The sequence below is a fragment of the Oncorhynchus kisutch genome, unplaced genomic scaffold (assembly GCF_002021735.2).
Source record: "Oncorhynchus kisutch isolate 150728-3 unplaced genomic scaffold, Okis_V2 scaffold954, whole genome shotgun sequence".
NCBI classification, from domain to species: Eukaryota; Metazoa; Chordata; class Actinopteri; order Salmoniformes; family Salmonidae; genus Oncorhynchus; species Oncorhynchus kisutch.
The window spans coordinates 7,864-32,065 of NW_022262899.1; the positions used below are offsets into that span (position 1 = coordinate 7,864).

The 24,202-nt window shown below is 43.7% G+C and overlaps 1 protein-coding gene across 7 annotated transcripts in view; it reads right to left on the reverse strand.

The window, feature by feature from the left end:
- Positions 1-1,073: 1,073 nt before the first annotated feature.
- Positions 1,074-24,202, reverse strand: part of LOC109877399 (C-Jun-amino-terminal kinase-interacting protein 4-like) — a 49,961-nt gene continuing 26,832 nt past the window's right edge. For 3 of the 7 annotated variants that reach the window (XM_031817174.1, XM_031817179.1, XM_031817180.1), the window contains 24 exons: positions 23,877-23,888; positions 22,937-22,951; positions 22,483-22,540; positions 21,018-21,170; positions 20,722-20,773; positions 20,371-20,501; positions 18,356-18,412; positions 16,802-16,978; positions 16,007-16,136; positions 15,822-15,914; positions 15,335-15,457; positions 14,481-14,673; positions 14,041-14,250; positions 13,558-13,747; positions 13,288-13,404; positions 12,958-13,038; positions 8,716-8,783; positions 8,193-8,341; positions 7,471-7,642; positions 6,653-6,766; positions 6,028-6,072; positions 4,879-5,055; positions 4,574-4,717; positions 1,074-4,463 (listed from right to left, as the gene is read on the reverse strand). In XM_031817174.1, the coding sequence (XP_031673034.1) occupies positions 4,345-4,463; positions 4,574-4,717; positions 4,879-5,055; positions 6,028-6,072; positions 6,653-6,766; positions 7,471-7,642; positions 8,193-8,341; positions 8,716-8,783; positions 12,958-13,038; positions 13,288-13,404; positions 13,558-13,747; positions 14,041-14,250; positions 14,481-14,673; positions 15,335-15,457; positions 15,822-15,914; positions 16,007-16,136; positions 16,802-16,978; positions 18,356-18,412; positions 20,371-20,501; positions 20,722-20,773; positions 21,018-21,170; positions 22,483-22,540; positions 22,937-22,951; positions 23,877-23,888 (2,780 nt within the window). In that variant the 3' untranslated portion in view covers positions 1,074-4,344. The remainder of the gene's footprint in view (positions 4,464-4,573; positions 4,718-4,878; positions 5,056-6,027; positions 6,073-6,652; positions 6,767-7,470; positions 7,643-8,192; positions 8,342-8,715; positions 8,784-12,957; positions 13,039-13,287; positions 13,405-13,557; positions 13,748-14,040; positions 14,251-14,480; positions 14,674-15,334; positions 15,458-15,821; positions 15,915-16,006; positions 16,137-16,801; positions 16,979-18,355; positions 18,413-20,370; positions 20,502-20,721; positions 20,774-21,017; positions 21,171-22,482; positions 22,541-22,936; positions 22,952-23,876; positions 23,889-24,202) is intronic. The other 4 variants (XM_031817177.1, XM_031817175.1, XM_031817176.1 and 1 more) reach the window with 4 other exon arrangements.

Here is a 24,202-nt window from a genome sequence, read left to right on the forward strand (position 1 = left end):
TTTCCCTCTGTGTAACGTGTGTGGGAGACGATCCGTGAGATCCACCTGATAACCAAGTATACCGTTACCCCGCTGCTGCTGTGGAGTCATCACCTGGAGAGCAGTTGGACCTACAGGCAGGAGAAGAAGGAGAGGAAGGAGAGGGAGGGAAAGGGGTGAGGGGGTGGAACACAAAAACACAGATGTATCTACATAAACACTAGCTATAGCTGGCATGCCAGAGGTGTTCTGACTGTGTACTATAACTGTCTCTCTCTTCATCAACAGCATTAAAACGATGCAGACCAGGCTATTGAACATCACAGGTGTTTTTCTAACAGAGTACCATCATCCCTCTGAGGCTGAACGAATGGCAACAATAGCAGTAGCTCGCTTGGCTACATAACAGACTCAGAATCCCCTCTCTGGTTATGCGTGACATCAGACACCCAAGCACGTCAGCATGCGTGTACATATGTCCGTAGGATAGACTGGGCACAGCCCCTGCATGGCTTATGAGAGGAGTTGGGTGGAGCAGGAGGTGGGGTAAAATTACATCACAATACAATTTCATGGGAAGTCGTTTTTTAAGGTGCTGTAGCACTTGACTGTGTGCAGAATAATGTTGCCCCCTACTGGCAGAGAATGGGACATGCATGGCTCTAAGCTCTAAAAATTTTAATGCTACATTGAATGCTGCTAATGGATTTGTGCCACTCATCTATCCACTTTTACTAAACTTTTTACAACACATTTGTCTCATTGAGATAAAAGTGAGAATGTATTGTTTTTACATGTAACTTCTGTATTTGAAATAGGTTATCACTAGGTTTACGGTCACATTATAATTCATAATATATTAAGGGAAATGGGGATACCTAGTCAATTGTACAACTGAATGTCTTGAACTGAAATGTGTCTTCTGCATTTAACCCCTCTGAATCAGATATGTAGTATTTCTGTGTGATGTTATGCTTCCTGGCTGTCACCTGTGGAAGGCATTGACGCACAACTGCTATGTTAACTTGACTTATATATGTCAATCAAACAATCAATCAATGAATCAATCAGCTGAATCAATAAATCAACCGTCATGAATTCCCCATGAAATTGAGTTTAATAGATTGTTAAAAATAAGGCTATGATGCTGTTTTAGCAAACATTTACCAGGAGAAACCACAGTTATGGCCATACGGCTTTATGGGCCCAGAGAAAGGCCTGGTACATACTACAGACCATCCTCTGGAGATACACATATGCACACACACAGGCACGCACGCACGCACGCACACACACACACACACAGGCACGCGCGCACACACACACCCACACACTCAAATGCAAGCCACACACACATGCAGACATCTACCCACCCAAAACGGTGGCAGTTAACAAGGATTTGAACCAAACAATACATAGCAGTGTTCTTTAAAAAAAACATGCATAGCTTGGTACCATGAATGTGTAGTTGTCCTGATCAGTCCACAGACGTTACAGGACTGTTTAGCGTTGATCCTTATATTTGTATTTTCCATTTTCTATTGACCATGGTTTCATTTTATGGCACCATTATTACTGATCACTTTGAATATTCTCCTATTATGTTTATTCATGTAGAAAGTTACATTCTGAACCACCGAGGCTCAATAAGAAAAATAAATACTGGAATGGCTACAACACGATGTGAACGTTATTTCTTCTGAATTGGAAAATAAATAGGCCGAGGCCTAACCAATCCCAACCCAGTTTTTTTCCTTCAAATATATAAAAATGAAACACTTGTCTATTGGTTTTTCTGCTTTCGGGTAACAGACACCATCAAAATACAGATGTGTCTCACAGACAACAAGTACAAAGAGCACAACATCAAAAGTCAAAAAAGTTATTTGAATGCATTTGTAAAAACACAAAAACAAATGAAACACAAAGCAAATTTAGTTCTGTGTGGACAATGATTTTTAAGGTGCAACGTAAACACTTACGTTCATGAATAAATTCCCTGTGAAATATACCATTTTTCAGAGATGAAACCTTAAAAAATATATATTCATCATCAAATCATTGCTATTATGACTTTACTTAAAACCCCCAGAGAAGATGCAAATGGATAATGTTAGATACGAATGACATTTAGTATTCTTTTCATACTTCATTTTTTTGTCCTTTGGTAACTGGTTACACCTTGACAGAAATAAATAGTCCGTCACACCCTTTTCCCCTAAAATAGTTAGCACATTTTTAGTATAAGTGAACATTACCACGGACGGGTGTTCTACTTCAAGCGGCCTACATTATGTTTAAAAGTGCCAGGGAGATCTAGCATGAGGGAAGACCCTAAATTGCAGCAGGAGCACATTTCCCCAAAATGGCGGAACAGAGAGTTTGACCCAAAATGGCAGACCTTTGGACGGAGATACAGTACAAGACTTCCCCATGCAGGCTGATACTAACTTCGACACCGTTACAATACTTCAAAATAGATCTTTTCTCCCCGATTACTTCAAGAAAGTGAGGAAATAAGAAAGGCTTTTTAAAGTATTGGAACAGGGCCCTACATTACATCTCACAGTCCGTTCTACACACAGAGGTGCCCAAACATTGCTCACATTACCAACACCACAAAGGTAGCAAAAATAAATGTGTTTTGTTCAAAGGTTACGATCTAAAATGCTCGACACGGTAAAGGCGACAGTGAACCCGCACACATACAGTCCCATATCATAACTTTACAACATCAGATATCAATTCAGTGCAAAACCCCTTAACCATTCCCTTTTGTCTTGTTTCTAAACATACAATACTGATGTTCCCTTATTCAATGTCATCTTAAATCAATATAATGCAGTTCCTCATCTTTGTTGACTGTACTGTTATTTGAATGATTTGTTCATCCTGTGCCATTGTTGTATGTGCAGTAAATATCATATAAGAAGTTTGCCTCACAGGAAAATGAAGTGATTTGATTCTTATTGAACTATAGGAAGTACGTAGCACCGACACATGATGGTACAGTACATATGTAATAACCTGGCATAATAAGTCTGTCCCTTTAGAGTAACTGTCCAGTGTTTCCACATTTCAATGAAATATGACCTATAATTAATGACAATATGAGTGAAATAGTTTTCCTAGTTTTAAAAATTAAAGTATGTAAAAAAAAACAGAATGGTGTGGACTTACCCCAACAACAGAATGGTGTGGACTTACCCCAACAACAGAATGGTGTGGACTTACCCCAACAACAGAATGGTGTGGACTTACCCCAACAACAGAATGGTGTGGACTTACCCCAACAACAGAATGGTGTGGACTTACCCCAACAACAGAATGGTGTGGACTTACCCCAACAACAGAATGGTGTGGACTTACCCCAACAACAGAATGGTGTGGACTTACCCCAACAACAGAATGGTGTGGACTTACCCCAACAACAGAATGGTGTGGACTTACCCCAACAACAGAATGGTGTGGACTTACCCCAACAACAGAATGGTGTGGACTTACCCCAACAACAGAATGGTGTGGACTTACCCCAACAACAGAATGGTGTGGACTTACCCCAACAACAGAATGGTGTGGACTTACCCCAACAACAGAATGGTGTGGACTTACCCCAACAACAGAATGGTGTGGACTTACCCCAACAACAGAATGGTGTGGACTTACCCCAACAACAGAATGGTGTGGACTTACCCCAACAACAGAATGGTGTGGACTTACCCCAACAACAGAATGGTGTGGACTTACCCCAACAACAGAATGGTGTGGGCATATACCGGTCATTAAAAATATTTATGTGAGTAGACCGCTGATTGGCCAGCTCATCCTCCTCAGGAGGATGACATCATCCTCAATGAGGAAATAGGAAGCATTTTTGAAACATTCTGTTTGAGATACAAGTTTGAGGTGGGGGATTTGAAGTGTCAACAATATTATTTGAGTATGAGTTAATTAACAGAATACAAACTTCTAACAGTCAGATTTTCACTGGACAGTTACTTTAAAACACTGAGCTGCCTTTATACCACAGTCGACTTCTAGAATGTGCTACAGATATCTGGAGCAAGTGAAAACAACGGTTTGAAAAGGGCCCGGTGAAGTGCCCTGCACTTAAAATGAGTGCACTTATCTATCCCATGTGCACTTATCAGGAGTTGACTTCACTGCTTCACTTTAACCTTGCCTGGCAAACATTAGGCCCCAAATTCATGGATACATTTAAAACAGACACTAAAAGAATCCTTAGCAACAATGTAGTCATCCACAGTAGTAATAATAATATCAATAATAACAACTTAAAACCTAAGGGAGGGGCATGCGGGGGGGTTGTGCGACCGAGTAGTGATGTGGCAGTCTGTGATTGGCTCACTCCTGGCAAGAAGTGACTTGCCAGACGATGATGTGGCTGCGTTCTGGTTTGGCGGGGGTGGCCTGCTTCATGGTGGGTTCCGATAGGCTGCCATCCACCTCTCCTACATCATCACCTGTTGAGGAGAGATACGTCATATAATGTCCTACACACACACACACACACACACACACACACACACACACACACACACACACACACACACACACACACACACACTCTCACCCATTCTGAAATCGATGTAGCCTTCTCCTCCACTCATGACCAGGAAGGTTTTGGCAGGTTCAGAGGTCGCCATGTCAGACGACTCAGAGGCGGGGTCATCCGACCCAGAATCCCCTCCGGGTCCGGGGGACGGGATCACCTGACCTGGAACAGGAAGTTAAGTATTGAGTACTTCCTCGGTCAAGTTCAGGAAGAAACTGAATGAAACAGGTAGGAAGGGACTGCCTGCGCAGAATAATTGTAATTTTCTGTTGCAAAATGTTTCTCGTTGCACACCCTAATGATCAATACCCCTTGCTGCTTACCTGGGACGGCTGCAAAGAACTTGACTGCATCTCTGTGTCCGTGGAAACACAGCTGTGCCTGTGCCATGGAACAGTAGGGCACGTAGCTGCCTGGCAAAGTGCTCTCTGTGCCCTCCTCACTGAACACCCGCACGGCACCGCCAGGGCGATTTGGCACTGCACCCGCTGTCTTGTTGGCTACAACGTCACAACAACAACAAGACAACTATGGAGTTAAAAACAAAACCTATAGAGTAATGATGTCAGGAAAAACTCCTGGCCTTAAATTAGGAATGTCTTAACTGTAATGTTTTGCGAAGTGAATCCATTTAGCTTGTTATCCATCCATAGCAAGCGGCACACTGCAAAGCCTCCATTATAAACTGGATGTTCGATCCCTGAATGCTGATTGACTGACAGCCATGGTATATCAGATCGTATACCACGATTTTTGTACTGCTCTAATTACGTTGGTAACCAGTTTATAATAGCAATAAGGCACCTTGGGTGTTTGTGGTATAAGTCCAATATACCACGGCTAAGGGCTGTGCCTAAGAACAGCAAGGCCATCCTGAAAACACATACAGTAGACCCAAAGCCAAGGTCACGCTGTAAACATGCTACACATGGAAAGGAAGGAGTCATTATGAAATGAATGAATGGAGTGAAACATTTAGAAACAATACAGACAAGTTCAAACTAAAAGACATGTTATTGGTCGTCAACAGAGCGACAATGACTGTGACTGCCCTGCACAGACAATGAAGCAGTCAGTTGGGTCTGTTTGTTTGTCTAGCCGCATAGAGAGAAGCAGAAAACTAACTTAAGGAGAGACCAGAGACCCACTACTAGGATCAGAAACAACAGGCAGGGAGAGACCAGAGACCCACTTCTAGGATCAGAAACAACAGGCAGGGAGAGACCAGAGACCCACTTCTAGGATCAGAAACAACAGGCAGGGAGAGACCAGAGACCCACTACTAGGATCAGAAACAACAGGCAGGGAGAGACCAGAACTGACCAAAGAGCACAAACCAGGACTAGGACTAGGAATAGAAGCACTAGAGATAGAAAGGGCAAGACAGCAGGAAAGAGGGATAGAGGGACAGAGGGAGAGAAACAGAGTAGTAGGGAAAGTCTGGTTAAGCTTGCTGTGTGATGGAGACTCACCCCTGAGGCCCCTCAGTAAGACTCCATGCTGAGGAGGACCTATAGCTTCAGTGAAAGAGGGAGGAGAGGAGGAGGGATATATGGGGCAGCGGAGGAGTAGAGAGTCTATGAATACCCACTCTCTCCTTTACAGACAGCTAATTGGAGCTGTTTCATTCACTGTATGAGTGTTAATTAAGCAGGTTGGTATTTATTGGGATGACTCATGTACTGAGGCAGCTCAGCAGGATAGCCACTAGCTGGCACAGCCACAGACATTAAACCCTAACTGTAACCACACTGCTAACCTTATGCCTAACCTTAAATTAAGACCAAAAAGCTCATTTCTGATAATGACTTTGTACAATATAGCCAATTTTGACTTTGCAGCTGGCCCATCAAGTGGAAATCGCTCAATAAACGCCAACCTGCGTGAATGAATGGGCCAAGTTAAAGTAGATAAACCTTTTCACCATCCAACAACTTTATACAGTGGCGTGAAAAATATGTGTCGATCATTACGTTGTTATAAAACATGGTCTTATGAGGGACGTGAACATTTTCAAGGGGCAATGAACAATGATTGAGGGAAGGTGAGGAGAGGAGGCCATCTTAGATGACTGAGATGTAGCTGGTATGGACTTACCTTCTGACAGCGGGATGGAGATGATGACACCATTTCCTGTTCCGACCCACAGACGGCTACAGGATATCATGAGGGCTGTGATCCTGACGAAGGAGAAGCCCAGTTTACCCGTACCTAGAGAAGGGGAGAGAAGAGAGGACAGGGTAATAACACTGCTTAAACTCATGCTAAATTGGCAGTGTTACAGGGTAACAATGTACACTGAGTGTACAAAACACTTCCCATGACAGACTGACCGGGTGAATCCAGGTGAAATCTAGGATCCATTATTCATGTTAAATCCACTTCAATCAGCGTAGACGAAGTGGAAGAGACAGTTTAAGGAAGGATTTTTAAGCCTTGAGACAATTGAGAGATGGATTGTGTTTGTGTGCCATTCAGAGGGTGAATGGGCAAGACAAAATATATAAGCATGGTACTGTTCTGATGATGTGTTTGATGTGTTTTTCGATTTCATTTGCATTGATGTCAGAGTGGTTAGAGGGACAATAGAGCCCTGAGCACCAGACCATTAGTGACCTGACGGTCATTAGCGAGTTGGGTGCTACTGTACCAACGCATGTCCAGAGTGCATGAGAGAAGATTACTGTGAATCAACGGTCATGTGGAATTTTACTGAGGTCATGACTCATGACGCCGGTATGGTGGTAATACTGTAACCGCAACAGTCCTAAGCACAATTATTCACGTATTCCCCATGCATTCTATTGAAACAGTTATTTTTCATCTATCATCCTAAAACACCTCTGCTTTGTCAATGTCAATACTTCATGCCAATAACGTTGTATTGATTTAAACAGTGAGTCAATGTACAGTACCCAGCATCTTGGAGACGTAGGGCTCTATGTCGACGTCCTGGAGGTGCTGGTAGGTGTGGGCGTGGAACAGTCTGAGGGTGGAGTCCAGGCGGATGGATACCCAGATCCCATCTCCCACCCAGGCCAGCTGACGCACCTGACTCTCCTTCCGGGGGTGGGCGTCAAACAACTTCTACACAGGAGGAAATAGAGAAGGTAGCATTATAACCACTAGGCTACCCTGGGGTGGCAGGGTAGCCTAGTGGTTAGATCATAAGACAATGAGATCTCAAAGGACAAAGTGGGCTGGAGTTATTCTAACCTATTGTCTTGCCCATAAGTCACCAAAGGGCCTTTATCAATTTCATGGATGAAAGTCTTAAAAGTAGACAACTAGAATGGGGCGGCAGGGTAGGTTAGAGCGTTGGACTAGTAACCGAAAGGTTGCAAGTTCAAATCCCAGAACAGTTAACCCACTGTTCCTAGGCCGTCATTGAAAATAAGAATTTGTTCTTAACTGACTTGCCTAGTAAAAAAAGAACCACGAAACATCTTTAAACCAAAAGGGAGATTATACAATAACTTTAGTGTCATTTTGTGAAACTTCCTTTTGGGAATTTGCTGTGGGAAAAGTCATAAGGATTCCCATTTATCTAGCACTTTTCTGAAACACAAATCGCTTTACACTGTCCCCCCTTCTACCATCAGAAGGTTTCCCGTATAAACCACATCAGATGATGTACCTCTATCCTCATGGCCTTGGGTTGGATGACGTAGATCTTGTTCCTGTAGCCACACCACACCTTGTCATGCACCACTGTCATACAGCGGATGGAGTGGTGTGGCCGGCCCAGGTCTAGTAGGTGGTAGTTGGTCAGATCCCACTGTCCCTCTGCATAGGGAGAAACACACACAAGTGATATGCTTGTGACACAAAATGGCTGCCAAGCTGTTTTACTCCAGGGAGCATCACAATACAGGTTAACGTTTATTAGAGTCTGGTCCTGGAGGCAGAACTGTGTGATTTCCGCTAGATAGGCCAGCTGTAAAGTCACAATTGTCTATATTGTAAAAATTCATATAAACACACATTTGCTTTTGGGTCTTAATTTAAGGTTGGGGTTAGGCATTAGGGTTAGCAGTGTGGTTACAGTTATGGTTAGGTTTAAATTAATTTTGTATTACTTTGTGGCTGGGCCAGCTAGAAGATTCATTACAAAAACGCTAACCTGCATCACAATATGGCTTGAATCAATGCATCCTTACCCAGGCCTCTGTGGAATATAGCCAACGTGCCATCAGCCAAGGCAACCAGGACTCTTCCTCTCACATGCCTGCAGACAGAGAGCACACATAGACATGTCTGGTGAGATATACATGGCCTGAATACTCACTACAAGACATGTCTGGTGAGATATACATTGCCTGAATACTCACTACAAGACATGTCTGGTGAGATATACATGGCCTGAATACTCACTACAAGACATGTCTGGTGAGATATACATGGCCTGAATACTCACTACAAGACATGTCTGGTGAGATATACATGGCCTGAATACTCACTACAAGACATGTCTGGTGAGATATACATGGCCTGAATACTCACTACAAGTACTGTCTGTCTCTCCTTGGGAACCTTTGTGTGTGAAATAATCCAAAAATCATATCAATCATGTACAATATCAGTCAAAAGTTTGGACACACCTACTCATAACCCCAGACCTGACTGCCCTCGACCAGCACAGGAAAGCTAAGGCCAGCTTCTTCAGGCAGAAGTTTGCATCCTGTAGCTCCAACTCCAAAAAGTTCTGGGACACTGTGAAGTCCATGGAGAACAAGAGCACCTCCTCCCAGCTGCCCACTGCACTGAGGCTAGGTAACACGGTCACCACTGATAAATCCATGATTATCGAAAACTTCAATAAGCATTTCTCAACGGCTGGCCATGCCTTCCGCCTGGCTACTTCAACCTCGGCCAACAGCTCCGCCCCCCCCGCAGCTCCTCGCCCAAGCCTCTCCAGGTTCTCCTTTACCCAAATCCAGATAGCAGATGTTCTGAAAGAGCTGCAAAACCTGGACCCGTACAAATCAGCTGGGCTTGACAATCTGGACCCTCTATTTCTGAAACTATCTGCCACCATTGTCGCAACCCCTATTACCAGCCTGTTCAACCTCTCTTTCATCTCGTCTGAGATCCCCAAGGATTGGAAAGCTGCCGCAGTCATCCCCCTCTTCAAAGGGGGAGACACCCTGGACCCAAACTGTTACAGACCTATATCCATCCTGCCCTGCCTATCTAAGGTCTTCGAAAGCCAAGTCAACAAACAGGTCACTGACCATCTCGAATCCCACCGTACCTTCTCCGCTGTGCAATCTGGTTTCCGAGCCGGTCATGGGTGCACCTCAGCCACACTCAAGGTACTAAACGACATCATAACCGCCATCGATAAAAGACAGTACTGTGCAGCCGTCTTCATCGACCTTGCCAAGGCTTTCGACTCTGTCAATCACCATATTCTTATCGGCAGACTCAGTAGCCTCGGTTTTTCGGATGACTGCCTTGCCTGGTTCACCAATTACTTTGCAGACAGAGTTCAGTGTGTCAAATCGGAGGGCATGCTGTCCGGTCCTCTGGCAGTCTCTATGGGGGTGCCACAGGGTTCAATTCTCGGGCCGACTCTTTTCTCTGTGTATATCAATGATGTTGCTCTTGCTGCGGGCGATTCCCTGATCCACCTCTACGCAGACGACACCATTCTATATACTTTCGGCCCGTCTTTGGACACTGTGCTATCTAACCTCCAAACAAGCTTCAATGCCATACAACACTCCTTCCGTGGCCTCCAACTGCTCTTAAACGCTAGTAAAACCAAATGCATGCTTTTCAACCGGTCGCTGCCTGCACCTGCATGCCCGACTAGCATCACCACCCTGGATGGTTCCGACCTAGAATATGTGGACGTCTATAAGTACCTAGGTGTCTGGCTAGACTGCAAACTCTCCTTCCAGACTCATATCAAACATCTCCAATCGAAAATCAAATCAAGAGTCGGCTTTCTATTCCGCAACAAAGCCTCCTTCACTCAAGCCGCCAAGCTTACCCTAGTAAAACTGACTATCCTACCGATCCTCGACTTCGGCGATGTCATCTACAAAATGGCTTCCAACACTCTACTCAGCAAACTGGATGCAGTCTATCACAGTGCCATCCGTTTTGTCACTAAAGCACCTTATACTACCCACCACTGCGACTTGTATGCTCTAGTCGGCTGGCCCTCGCTACATATTCGTCGCCAGACCCACTGGCTCCAGGTCATCTACAAGTCTATGCTAGGTAAAGCTCCGCCTTATCTCAGCTCACTGGTCACGATGGCAACACCCATCCGTAGCACGCGCTCCAGCAGGTGTATCTCACTGATCATCCCTAAAGCCAACACCTCATTTGGCCGCCTTTCGTTCCAGTACTCTGCTGCCTGTGACTGGAACGAATTGCAAAAATCGCTGAAGTTGGAGACTTTTATCTCCCTCACCAACTTCAAACATCAGCTATCTGAGCAGCTAACCGATCGCTGCAGCTGTACATAGTCTATTGGTAAATAGCCCACCCTTTTCACCTACCTCATCCCCGTACTGTTTTTATTTATTTACTTTTCTGCTCTTCTGCACACCAATATCTCTACCTGTACATGACCATCTGATCTTTTATCACTCCAGTGTTAATCTGCAAAATTGTAATTATTTGCCTACCTCCTCATGCCTTTTGCACACATTGTATATAGACCCCCCCTTCGTTTTCTACTGTGTTATTGACTTGTTAATTGTTTACTCCATGTGTAACTCTTTGTTGTATGCTCACACTGCTATGCTTTATCTTGGCCAGGTCGCAGTTGCAAATGAGAACTTGTTCTCAACTAGCCTACCTGGTTAAATAAAGGTGAAATAAATAAAAAATTCAAGGGTTTTTCTTTAATTTTACTATTTTCTACATAGAATAATAGTTAAGACACCAAAACTACGAAATAACAAACATGGAATCATGTAGTAACCAAAAAAGTGTTAAACAAATCAAAATATATTTAATATTTGAAATTCTTCAAAGTAACCACTCTTTGCCTTGATAACAGCTTTGCACACTCTTGGCATTCTCTCAACCAGCTTCATGTGCTAGTCACCTGGAATGCATTTCAATCAACAGGTGTGCCTTGTTAAAAGTTCATTTGTGGAATTTCTTTCCTTCTTAATGCATTTGAGCCAATCAGTTGTGTTGTGACAAGGCAGGGGTGGTATACAGAATATAGCCCTATTTCATAGTATGGCAAGAACAGCTCAAATAAACAAAGATAAATGACAGTCCATCATTACTTGAAGACATGAAGGTCGGTCAATCCGCAAAGTTTCTTCAAGCGCAGTTGCAAAAAAACACCAAGCACTATGATGAAATGGCTCTTATGAGGACCTCCACAGGAAAGGAAGACCCAGAGTTACCTCTGCTGCAGAGGATAAGTTCATTAGAGTAAACTGCACCTCAGATTGCAGCCCAAATAAATGCTTCACAGAGTTCAAGTAACAGACACATCTAATCATCAACTGTTCAGAGGAGACTGTGTGAATTGGCCGAATTGCTGCAAAGAAACCACTACTCAAGGACACCAATAAAAAGAAGATACTTGCTTGGGCCAAGAAACAAGTGCAAAGGACATTAGACTGGTGGAAATCTGTCCTTTGGTCTGATGAGTCCAAATTTCCGATTTTTGGTTCCATCCGCTGTGTCTTTGTGAGATGCAAAGTAGGTGAACGCACGATCTCCGCATGTGTGGTTCCCACCATGAAGGATGGAGGAGGTAGTGTGATGGTGTGGGGGTGCTTTGCTGGTGACACTGGTTGATGATTTATTTAGAATTCAAGGCACACTTAACGAGCATGGCTACCACAGCATTCTGCAGAGATTCGCCATCCCATCTGGTTTGCACTTAGTGGGACTATCATTTGTTTTTCAACAGGACAATGACCCAACACACCTTCAGGCTGTGTAAGGGCATTTTGACCAAGAAGGAGAGTGATGGAGTGCTGCATCAGATGACCTGGCCTCCTCAATTGCCCGACCCCAACCCAATTGAGATGGTTTGGGATGAGTTGGACCGCAGAGTGAAGGAAAAGCTGCCAACAAGTGCTCAGCATATGTGGGAACTCCTTCAAGACTGTTGGAAAAGCATTACTCATGAAGCTGGTTGAGAGAATGCCAAGAGTGTGCAAAGCTGTCATCAAGGCAAAGGTGGCTCTTTTGAAGAATCTAAAATATTCTATATGTTTTGATTTGCTTAACACTTATTTTGGTTACTTCATGATTCCATGTGTAATTTCATAGTTTTGATGTCTTCCCTATTATTCAACAATGTAGAAAATATTCAAATTAAATAAAAACCTTGATTGAGTAGATGTGTCCAAACTTTTGATTGGTATTGTATATAAATGACTGAGTACTAGTGGAGTCCTCAGAGTACTCACACTATGTTGAGGATGGAGTCCTTTAGCTTGATGGCGTGGAGACACTTCCTCCACCGAGCCACAGAAGAGTGCACATACAAACTAGAGAGGGAGGAGACAAGAGAGGAGACAAAGATTAAGAAACACAATCCTCAAATAAATGGGGCTGATTTTCTAAAGATAATTATACAGATCAGGGTGCATAAACAAAAATAAAGATTAACAGCGAAATTACAAAAAATGTATAATGCGTTTTTCTTTTCTTGACCAAAGAGATTCTACTATATATTCCATACTCATTTATTTCTGTGTGGCCCTAGTGGCCCCTGGTGACCACTCCCTTGTCCTCACCATCCGTTCTGGGCCCCCAGCCACATGGTGGGCAGGGCGCTGCTCATCCTCTGGACGTCCTCTCCAGCAGGGAGCATGTCGTCGGGAAGAGACGCCTCACCCACCCCCTCCTGGTCCCTGGGAGACAGAGAGAAAGAACAGGGCTGGTGAGCTTTAGTGTATCAAACACACATTAATCACTCATGTATAAAAACCCAGTGCCTTAAACAAGGGACCAGAGTTCTCCCTGGTCAGGTCACTACTAACTAGTACTAGGTCAGACAGTCTCACCTCTGTGTGTCTGCAGTGGAGGACTCATGGTGGCCAGCTCCCAGAGGGTCTGTGAACACGTGTTCTGTGTAGATGCCTGGCTGACTGACGACCAGCCCCTGGCTCTCCTCCCCCTCCTCTGTAGCCTCTGTGGCCTCTTCCGCCGTGGGGACCCCATCCTCTGCAGGACTGGGCTCTCTGGACAGATCCACTGTTGGGTGGAGGTCGGGGGGATATGTAGAGAGAAAATATTACAGTAAGTATGCATTAGACACAAAAGGATCATTCAGGGTGGAACCCAGGGCATACCCCAGTTTTAATGTGTGTGAAAGTGTGAAAATGCCAACACTAAAACCCCTCATTCAACTACTCCTGGTTGAATGAAATGGTATAGTTCTGGGCAGGAACAAATGCCTTCAAACCCTGTATCTCTCCAGGACTAGTGATGGAGGTGACCACTGCTATAATGTCCTGAACCGCAGCCAGTTCCTGTGTCTGTGTTACCTGAGCTGTGCTGGGCCGGGAGGTCATTGAGCCCTGCCCCGGCCATCTGGAGGACGGCGGTGGTCCCTTCCGTTGCCAAGGCGCCGTCGCTGCCCGCGGAGCCCAGACTGGCCACGCTGCCTGTCAATGACACGCCATCAACTAGCCCAGACTCCAGGTCCTGGGGTACAGGTAGCTCCTCCCCTGCAGGGTAGTCTGTCTCCAACACACCTGAGAAACAGACATGTGAAAACACACAGAAGTGAGCACACACAGTACCGTTTTATTCATTCCATTCAGACGTTACAATGACCCCTTCATCTGATTGAACGTAACACCAGCCAACACTGACATATACAGACCCATCTTGAGACATTATGAGGAATATTAATACTATAAATTCCTCATAAACTGTACACAAACATACACACACAAACTACACACAAACATCACACACATACCTGGTATGCTGGCGATGCAGAGGACGTGTGAGTTGCAGGCGTAGAAGCTGTCCAGCAGGTCAGAGGGCTGGTTGGCCTCCAGCACCATGACTTTAGTAGAGGAGTGGGTACTGGTACAGATCCACACCCTGCAGGACATCTCATCCTGCAGGCGCAGCTCCTTCTCCTTCTCCTGGTCACCTTTCTCCTGCTCCTGAAGCAAGGACAGGACAGGCTGATCATGAGTAAGGACAGGACAGACTGATCATGAGCAAGGACAGGATAGACTGATCATGAGCAAGGACAGGACAGACTGATCATGAGCAAGGACAGGATAGACTGATCATGAGCAAGGACAGGACAGACTGATCATGAGTAAGGACAGGACAGACTGATCATGAGCAAGGACAGGATAGACTGATCATGAGCAAGGACAGGACAGACTGATCATGAGCAAGGACAGGATAGACTGATCATGAGCAAGGACAGGACAGACTGATCATGAGCTCCATTATACCAGGACTAGTATGTATAAGGGCTAACAATGTTGACTTGACTGAGGCCTGTCATGATGGCTTGAGGCCAGTAAATATGAGAGCTTTAACTTGTGTCTGTATGTATTACCATCCAGTCTGCTTTCTCCAGTCATTTACAGTACAAGCTCTCAAAAACAGCATTAAACTGTTTTAAACACTTATATTGTATAAAGTTCCAGCATACAGTACTTTTGTTGACTGATATACAAGCTCTCTAAAACAGTCAGAAGTTTCCATATACTGTCCTGTGATCCTGATGAGACACCCTCCTTATGTCAAGGTGCTTAAGGTACGGGTACACCCCCCTTGGCCAACATGCTCAAAACACCTCCCCCTTACCTTGTTCTCTGTCTCTAAATGGTCCAGGCTGCTCACAGAGCCCTTCCTGCTCTGTCCTTCCAACATGGACCCTCCCTCGCTGATCTTCCCTCCTGACATGTTCACACCCGCAGCACACCACAGCTGCAGACATATCAATCAATCAAACAACGTCAAATTTATAGAAATTGCATTTAAAAAAGCTCAATACACCACAGGAGGTTAGTGGCATCTTAATTAGGAAGGACAGCACGTGGTAATGGCTGGAGCGGAATGAGTGGAAAGGTATCAACAACATCAAACACAAAGTTTCCATGTGTTTGATGCCATTCCATTTGCTCCATTCTAGCCATTATTATGAGCTGTCCTCCCCTCAGCAGCCTCCATTGCAAAACATGTATTATACTTGTGTATCACAACTTGGTATTCAAATGTTGCATTGTGCACAATAGTAATGTATGTTTTCACAGATCAAAATGAACTTAATCACAGTGTGTGCTGTGCTCACCTTCATAGAAGCATCTTTCTGGTCCAGGGGCCTCAGGTAGACTGGCACAGGTAGATTCTTCTCTTTGTTCTCTGTTGGGCCCCCGTTCACTACCTGAAAGGACACACAAGATGTCATATAAAAAATAAAAACTTGGATATGGTTATTATTGCGAACTCTCTCCCTCCCATCCCCTCCTCTCCTACCTTAGATTTGCTGGGTAGACTCCATCCGTGGGCCTGTACCTGTCCATCCTCCTTCTGCATGTGGGCTTTGACCTGTCTGTACTGGGCCCTCTTTTGCTCCCTACGGGACGGAGAGGCGCACGGGTCCATTCTGACAGGGAGACAGGACAAAAAGGGCCGGTTTGCTGAATCCTGGACTAGAAAGCACTGTCAAATGAGATTCTGCAATGAAAAAGCTTTGAGGTCCAGAAATATGCCCAATATGGGTCATGAGAAACAAGCCCTAGGAGTATATGAACGTTTGTGTAGAATGGTTATGAAGAGTTCTAAAATAGAACAGGTTATGAAGAGTTCTAAAATAGAACAGGTTATGAAGAGTTCTAAAATAGAACAGGTTATGAAGAGTTCTAAAATAGAACAGGTTATGAAGAGTTCTAAAATAGAACAGGTTATGAAGAGTTCTAAAATAGAACAGGTTATGAAGAGTTCTAAAATAGAACAGGTTATGAAGAGTTCTAAAATAGAACAGGTTATGAAGAGTTCTAAAATAGAACAGGTCATGAAGAGTTCTAAAATAGAACAGGTCATGAACAGTTCTAAAATAGAACAGGTCATGAACAGTTCTATAATAGAACAGGTCATGAACAGTTCTAACCATCATAAGTAGTTGACCCACATATCCATGATTCTATTATAAGTGCTGTGTAATACATGGAGTGAATGACCATAGCTCATCATGGCAGAGGTCAAGAGAGGAATAAGGAGAGCTACAACAGTACTAACACATGATAGAATGAGTGCTGTGTCACTACTCACTCCTCGTTGAGGAAGTCGAAGGCCTTGGACTTCTCGGTGGGGAACTGGGAGAAGGTGCTGCTCCTCTTCTTCATTCCCCCTCCTGCAGGGGGCGTGTACCTCACCTCCCTCCCCTGGGACTCCGCCTTCTTCATCACTGCCGTGCTGGAGGAGGAGGGGCTAAAGAGGCGGCTGAAACTGCGGGGGGGGAGAGAAAGAAACAATAGGGATGCGAAGGGGGAGGGGGGGGTTGGTATAGGGAGGAGCAAGGCCGGGGGTCAACCACCAACCAACAGTAAACAGTCACCCACCACCACCACCACCACCACCATCACCTCAAGTATAGTGAAGTGAAGCATGCTGGGGATTTGGGAACCTTGATTAACAAAGCCAAGGCCCACCCATTACAATACCACTCGTGGCCCCTTAACTGAACGGGAGTCATACATATTAATATATAGTATTATAAGCCTACATACAGTACACTAGTACTGTATATTAGGACACCTACACCTGTGTATTTCTGTGTTTGTATATACGTTTTGGCATATGTTATCTGAATGTCGATAGCAGATAGTAATCTGATAGTGTGGGACAGATGGTAATCAAGCAGATAGATTTCAATAGACTGCATAACATGTGATTACAATGAGCTCCACAGCACAGTAAGAGGAAAGAGCCCCATGTTAAGACAGTTAATCACAGTAAAACTCACAGGGATGAAGGAGGACACCTCTGTCAGTTGATCAAAAGAAGCATGCAATTATATTGTTCATTATTTTCTTCATATGTCTACACATCATACTGTAATGGACAGTAGATCTTACAAGAATGCGCATTAATAAAGAGTTGGACATATTTAAATCTCCGCACTACAACAGGTTATAGGCCTATTGCAGAACGAAGCACTTGTCCATATATTTTCCTGTAAACAAATACAACTTCTGAGAGGACATGAAGGAGGTACAATCAGCTGACATAGACCTCTCCCTCTCAGCAGTCTTTAAGCAGACTAGCAGGACAACATAAGGCAACAGGGGCAGGCGGGGGGGAGGGCAAGAGAATCACATTGGACTGATTTGTTTGTGGATTGGATGGAAAACATAAAGAGTAGTACACATCCAGGATATGTCTATTGTTCAGGGGACTGTAGCAGACCTGGGTTCAAATACTATTTAAAATCCTTCAAATACTTTGAACGTTTGCTTTAGCCTGCCTGGACTGCCAGGTGGGTGAGATATACGCAGTTGGGAATTTTCTATTGGTTCCGTTGCAATAGGCAAGCTCAATCAAGCAAAGCTAAAGGATTTGAAAGGATTTGAAATAGTATTTAAACCCATGGCTAGACTGTAGTTACTGTACCAAGGGACAAGAGAGGGATGGCTATGATGTTTAAAACATTTACCTAAGACTGAACATTTAATAGCACATCCAAAAAGAAAGAAAACAGGGATGGAATTTCCAGAATGTTAGCATATGATATCATGTTGATAGTGTTGAATACATCATATCAGAAATGTATAGAATTCCTATGAGTTATTTCGTACAGGTAGTCATTGAAGGAGAACTGCTTACAATTGCCAGATGCTGGATTTCTTCTTCTCAGTAAGGGAAGGGTTTTCTCTGGAGGCTCTGGTAAGACAACACAACAGTAAGGGAAGGGTTTTCTCTGGAGGCTCTGGTAAGACAACACAACATGGCATCATGTTAAAGGGACTGTTCAGCAGAATTACTTACGACATTGGTTAGTTTAACCAAACCAAAGTGTTGATCGCAGTCACTCTTTGTCCATAAAAAGCCTTCTAAGTATAGAGATATTTAGATAACTATGTCATTTCTCTGAACTATCCCTTCAACTCATTCATTTAAATTGGTAGAGCAAGGATAGAGCAGACGGATGATTTCAGAGTGGAGTCTCAGAGTGGAGCTTAAAGAGTGTATATGAAAGGGGTTGTGGAGAAGGAAACCCTTCACTAGGCAACAGAGTATTATGTTTCATTCTATTTATTAACATTTGATCTCCAAAAATGTTTATTTACTTTTGAACATTCTGGAAGTTTGGTGTTCTGAAACAATTAACTTTGACGTCACTCTGGGAACCAGTTATAAAGCAACTGCAGCATATTACTATAGCAGAGGCCATGGAAACAACTGCTGCATATTACTATAGCAGAGGCCATGGAAACAACTGCTGCATATTACTATAGCAGAGGCCATGGAAACAACTGCTGCATATTACTATAGCAGAGGCCATGGAAACAACTGCTGCATATTACTATAGCAGAGGCCATGGAAACAACTGCTGCATATTACTATAGCAGAGGCCATGGAAACAACTGCTGCATATTACTATAGCAGAGGCCATGGAAACAACTGCAGCATATTACTATAGCAGAGGCCATGGAAACAACTGCTGCATATTACTATAGCAGAGGCCATGGAAACAACTGCTGCATATTACTATAGCAGAGGCCATGGAAACAACTGCTGCATATTACTATAGCAGAGGCCATGGAAACAACTGCTGCATATTACTATAGCAGAGGCCATGGAAACAACTGCTGCATATTACTATAGCAGAGGCCATGGAAACAACTGCTGCATATTACTATAGCAGAGGCCATGGAAACAACTGCTGCATATTACTATAGCAGAGGCCATGGAAACAACTGCTGCATATTACTATAGCAGAGGCCATGGAAACAACTGGGGAAAGGATTCATATGTTGTATCCATAGTCCTTTGCCTATTCCTTCATGTAGGTATCTGATTCTAGAAAAAAAAATATATATATATATATATATATTGAGCCTCTCTCTCTCGTTAGCTAGCTGGCTATGGCTATCCAACATTGGAACTCTTCCATGTCAAGGTAAGCTTTTGGTTTAATAAATGTATTGCCACGGGGCTCACCAGTGTAACTGCTAAACTACTTACTGACTGTACACCGTAATGCATGATTGTAGCACATTAGTTCTGGTAGATATGTTGACTATGACATTAGCTAACATGGTGACAACAATGTAGGCTTGGTGTAGTGGTTAGCGATCATTTGCGCCTAGGCACAGACAGCTGTTGTGTTGTGCAATTAAGTCCACAAGCGAAGGGAAAAGGTGAGAAGAGGAGAGAACGTGGATGTGAGAAGGAATCATACAACAAGCAAAGTGATTATGCTGTTTGGACGTGGCTTCTATGAAAGCGAACTGTGTTTGCAGGTGATCAGGGGTGTATTCATTCTGCAGATTCTGTTGAAAAACAAATCTTAAACGGAAGCAAGCGGGAAAAAATGGGGAATGTGAATAACATTTATCCAATATGCTGTAATAGAAATAAGGCCATGCTCATTAAAAATTGTCCTCCCTGATCTTAAATGGCACCGACCGCCACTGACTCAAGTGTATGGCAGTGGCCTAGTTTCAAGTCTAGCATTCAGATTAAGAGGAAAGTCCTCTTAAAATGTGGAGATATAATTTCCCAAATTGTTTAATGGGCCATATTGTTTAAAAATACATGGTTAGCTGAGGGATTGCATTGTATACTGGCTCTATTCGATTCCCTTCAATCCTACTCTCTCCTCTCCTCCTCCTCACCTGATCATCTCTGTCCACCTAACAGCCTCCTGTAATTCCATCAGTCTCTCCTTGTACTGGTTCCTCTCCATGAGGACTCTAGCCATCTCTACCCTGGTGAACCTCTTCCTCTGGGCTGTAGGAACGTCACTCTGGAACACCAGAGAGAGAGGGTGTTTTTAATTGGTCGGACATACAACGCACCAATCATAGTAACAAGCTGAATTTTAAGGAAGGTACATTTTGCAGCAATATCATAAAAATATACATTTAACAGTGATTACAATATAGAAAAGGGCACCACTATAGGACATGAAGAGGTACAGTCACATTATACAGGACAATGTTATACATATGGTAAGAGGCACTCACATCCTCTTCCTCGTTTGGCTTCCCTTTCACCTCCTCCATCTCTACACGCACTCTGGAAAAACAGAAGAATTGGTTCATGGCATATGCTATGCCATGTGTTCATGTTGACAGTTTACTCTTGGTGACTTGCCTAAAAACAGTCTTATAATTGGGGTGGCCATATTAATATGGTGTGTTGCTGTTGTCAAATCAAATCAAATCTGATTTGTCACATGCCCTGAATACAACAGGTGTAGAACTTACATGATCAGTTGTGTGTAGTGTGTTATCGTGTGTTGTTGTTGTTATTCACCCACTTCTTGAGCTCCTCCTCCAGCTCTCTGTTCTTCTCCTCCAGGTTTTTCCTGGTCTGTGTCACAGCGTCTAGTTCCCCCTGCAACACTTCCTTCTCACACGACAGCTCATCCACCCGCGCTATCAGGTCATTCTTCACCACATTCAGAGCGTTCCTACAGGAAACAAGGGGGGAAAGGAATGAATGTGACACCTTACAACACTGCATGCAAGCTGTTTGTGTTATGTTGTGCTTCCAGTATATAGTCCAGTATAGTGGGATCTACAAAGCTAATTACATCTAAATATGGAATAGACTTTAGACCAGTTTAAAAGACTAATAACATTTTAATAACTTTATAAATGCAACGTGTAAAGTGTTAGTCCCATGTTTCATGAGCTGAAATAAAAGATCCCAGAAACAAAAAGCTTCTTTCTCTAAAATGTTGTGCTGAAATTTGTTTACGTCCCTGTTAGTGAGCATTTCTCCTTTGCCAAGATTATCCATCCACCTGACAGGTGTGGCATTTCAATAAGCTGATTACACAGCATGATTATTACACAGGTCCACCTTGTGTTGGGGACAATAAAAGGCCACTCTAAAATGTCATTTTTTGTCACACAACACAATGCCACAGATGTCTCAAATTGAGGGAGCGTGCAATTGCCACGCTGACTACAGGAATGTCCACCAGAGCTGTTGCCAGAGAATTGCATGTTCATTTCTCTACCATAAGCCACCTCCAACTTCGTTTTAGAGAATTTTGCAGTACAGCCAACTGGCCTCACAGCCGCAGACCATGTGTATGGCATCGCGTGGGCGAGCGGTTTGCTGATGTCGACGTTGTGAACAGAGTGCTCCACGGTGGTGGTGGCGGTGGGGTTATGGTATGGGCAGATAACATGATGAGATATTGAGGCCCATTGTCGTGCCATTCATCTGCCGCCATCACCTCACGTTCCAGCATGATAATGCACGGCCCCATGTCACAAGGATCTGTACACAATTCATGGAAGCTGAAAACGTCCCAGTTCTTCTATGGCCTGCATACTTACCAGACATGTCACCCCTTGAGCATGTTTGGGATGCTCTAGATCGATGTGTAGGAAAGCGTGTTAAAGTTCCGGCCAATATCCAGAAACTTCGCACAACCATTGAAGAGTGGGACAACATTCCACAGGCCACAATCAACAGCCTGATCAGCTTTATGCGAAGGAGATGTGTCCCGCTGCATGATGCAAATGGTGTTCACACCAGATACTGACTGGTTTTCTGATCTACGCCCCTACCTTTTTTTAAGGTATCTGTGACCAACTGATGCATTTCTGTATTCCCAGTCATGTGAAATCCCTAGATTAGGACCTAATGAATTTATGGGACTCTGTAAATCAAATCCTTGAAATTGTTGCATGATGCGTTTATATTTTTGTTCTGTATAAATGTAAAATAAATGTAAAAGTACACCGATCTCAGTGTGTTTTTCTTACTTTGTCTCCATTAGTTGTGTGTTCTCCGTGATCAGGTTCTCAACCTCACGACCCATACCTGTAAACAAGGAGCAACACCAGCCAGGGGAGAAATGACCTCGTTTTCTGCTTTGTGTTCATACAACTGGAGTTTACAGAACAGCATGTGTAGAAGGCCTGGATAGATTCTATTATGTATCAAATAGTTCTTAATCAACTATGTTTTTAAAATCTTCATCCAAAATAAATCTATATTTATGGAGGTGCATTTACTTCAATGGATGAACACATCGTCACATTGACTGACTTTAATATTCATATAGATATAATAAAGAATCAGTCCATTCAGGGTGTTAAATACCTCATAGTGAGATATTTCTAAGAAGTACAAAACAGGGACAACCCCAACAGCCACCACACAGAACATGTTACATGTCGCAACAGAGTAGGATGGAGCGAGCGGGTGAGGTCTTACCGAGCAAGCTAAGGTCTGATAAAACCATGCAATCCAAGTCAGGCAAGAGAACGAGAGAGAGGTGGAGAGAGTGAGACATGAGGTATGTATGAGAAACACAACGGAGGAATGAGAGCTAGGGTACTCCTAACATGCTAGTGGGGAAAGGAATGAGAGCTAGGGTACTCCTAACAGGCTAGTGGGGAAAGGAATGAGAACTAGGGTACTCCTAACAGGCTAGTGGGGAAAGGAATGAGAACTAGGGTACTCCTAACAGGCTAGTGGAGAAAGGAATGAGTTACAGTTCTAGGGTAGCGAGACAGTTGGGAAAGCTAGAGAAGCTATAAAAACAAACACACAGACTAAAACTACGTCAGCTGTATAGTAAAAAATGTGTTATTTAAGCTGTACGATGAGTTATTCTTCATGCTTATGGTGCATGTTAGACAGAAATCAGTATAACCAAAGCAGTTATATGAAGAACAAACATTTTCCAAATGCATTTAGCCTTCTAACAGTTTTCATATGTCTGGTTTCATCTTGTGATCAACTTTTGTTTCCACTGTAATGCTAGCGAGGAGCGGAGGTCAAATGCAGGTCAAGGCAGTAGTAGTAGAGCAATGAGCTGTAGATATGAGGTGGTGAGAGGCCAAATGTAGAGCAGGCCAAATGTAGAGCAGGGATGGGCAACTGGTCCTGAAGGGCCACAGTGTATACAGGCAGGCTTTTGTTCCAGCCCAGCATTGAAACACACCAGATTCACAAAGCCTGATAAACTATCCATGGTTTTCCAATATAGACCGTGTTTGCTTTAATTAAGTCAGGTGTGTTAGGGTGGAGCAAAATCCTGCACCCACAACTGCAGATACCCATCCCTGGAATAGAGTTTTTCTCTGAGGGCATAGAGAGAGGTATCAGAGGAGAAATAACAAAGGAGAGGTTTTGAGGTCATAATACACACCAGAGTACTCCACTGGGGTTAGGGACAAGAGCCAGAGGAGAGGACACAACGAGGAGAGAGAGAGGCGGGTTAGACACTGATGGAGCTAACAGCAGAGAATGACTTTCAACTTATACAAGCAGAATTTCTAAATCCAGTTTAGCTTTATTTTTACCTAACAGCAACGGTTATTTCACTTCAGTGCAACAGCCAGTGTGTATTAGTGAGCTGAATGTAGTAAAATAGTGTCAGTTTATTGTCTAACTCAGTGGCCTGCTACTATAGTAATTCATGAGTTAGCATGCATTGAACACAGAAGCAGGAACCACGTAGGGAGGTCACCTGGG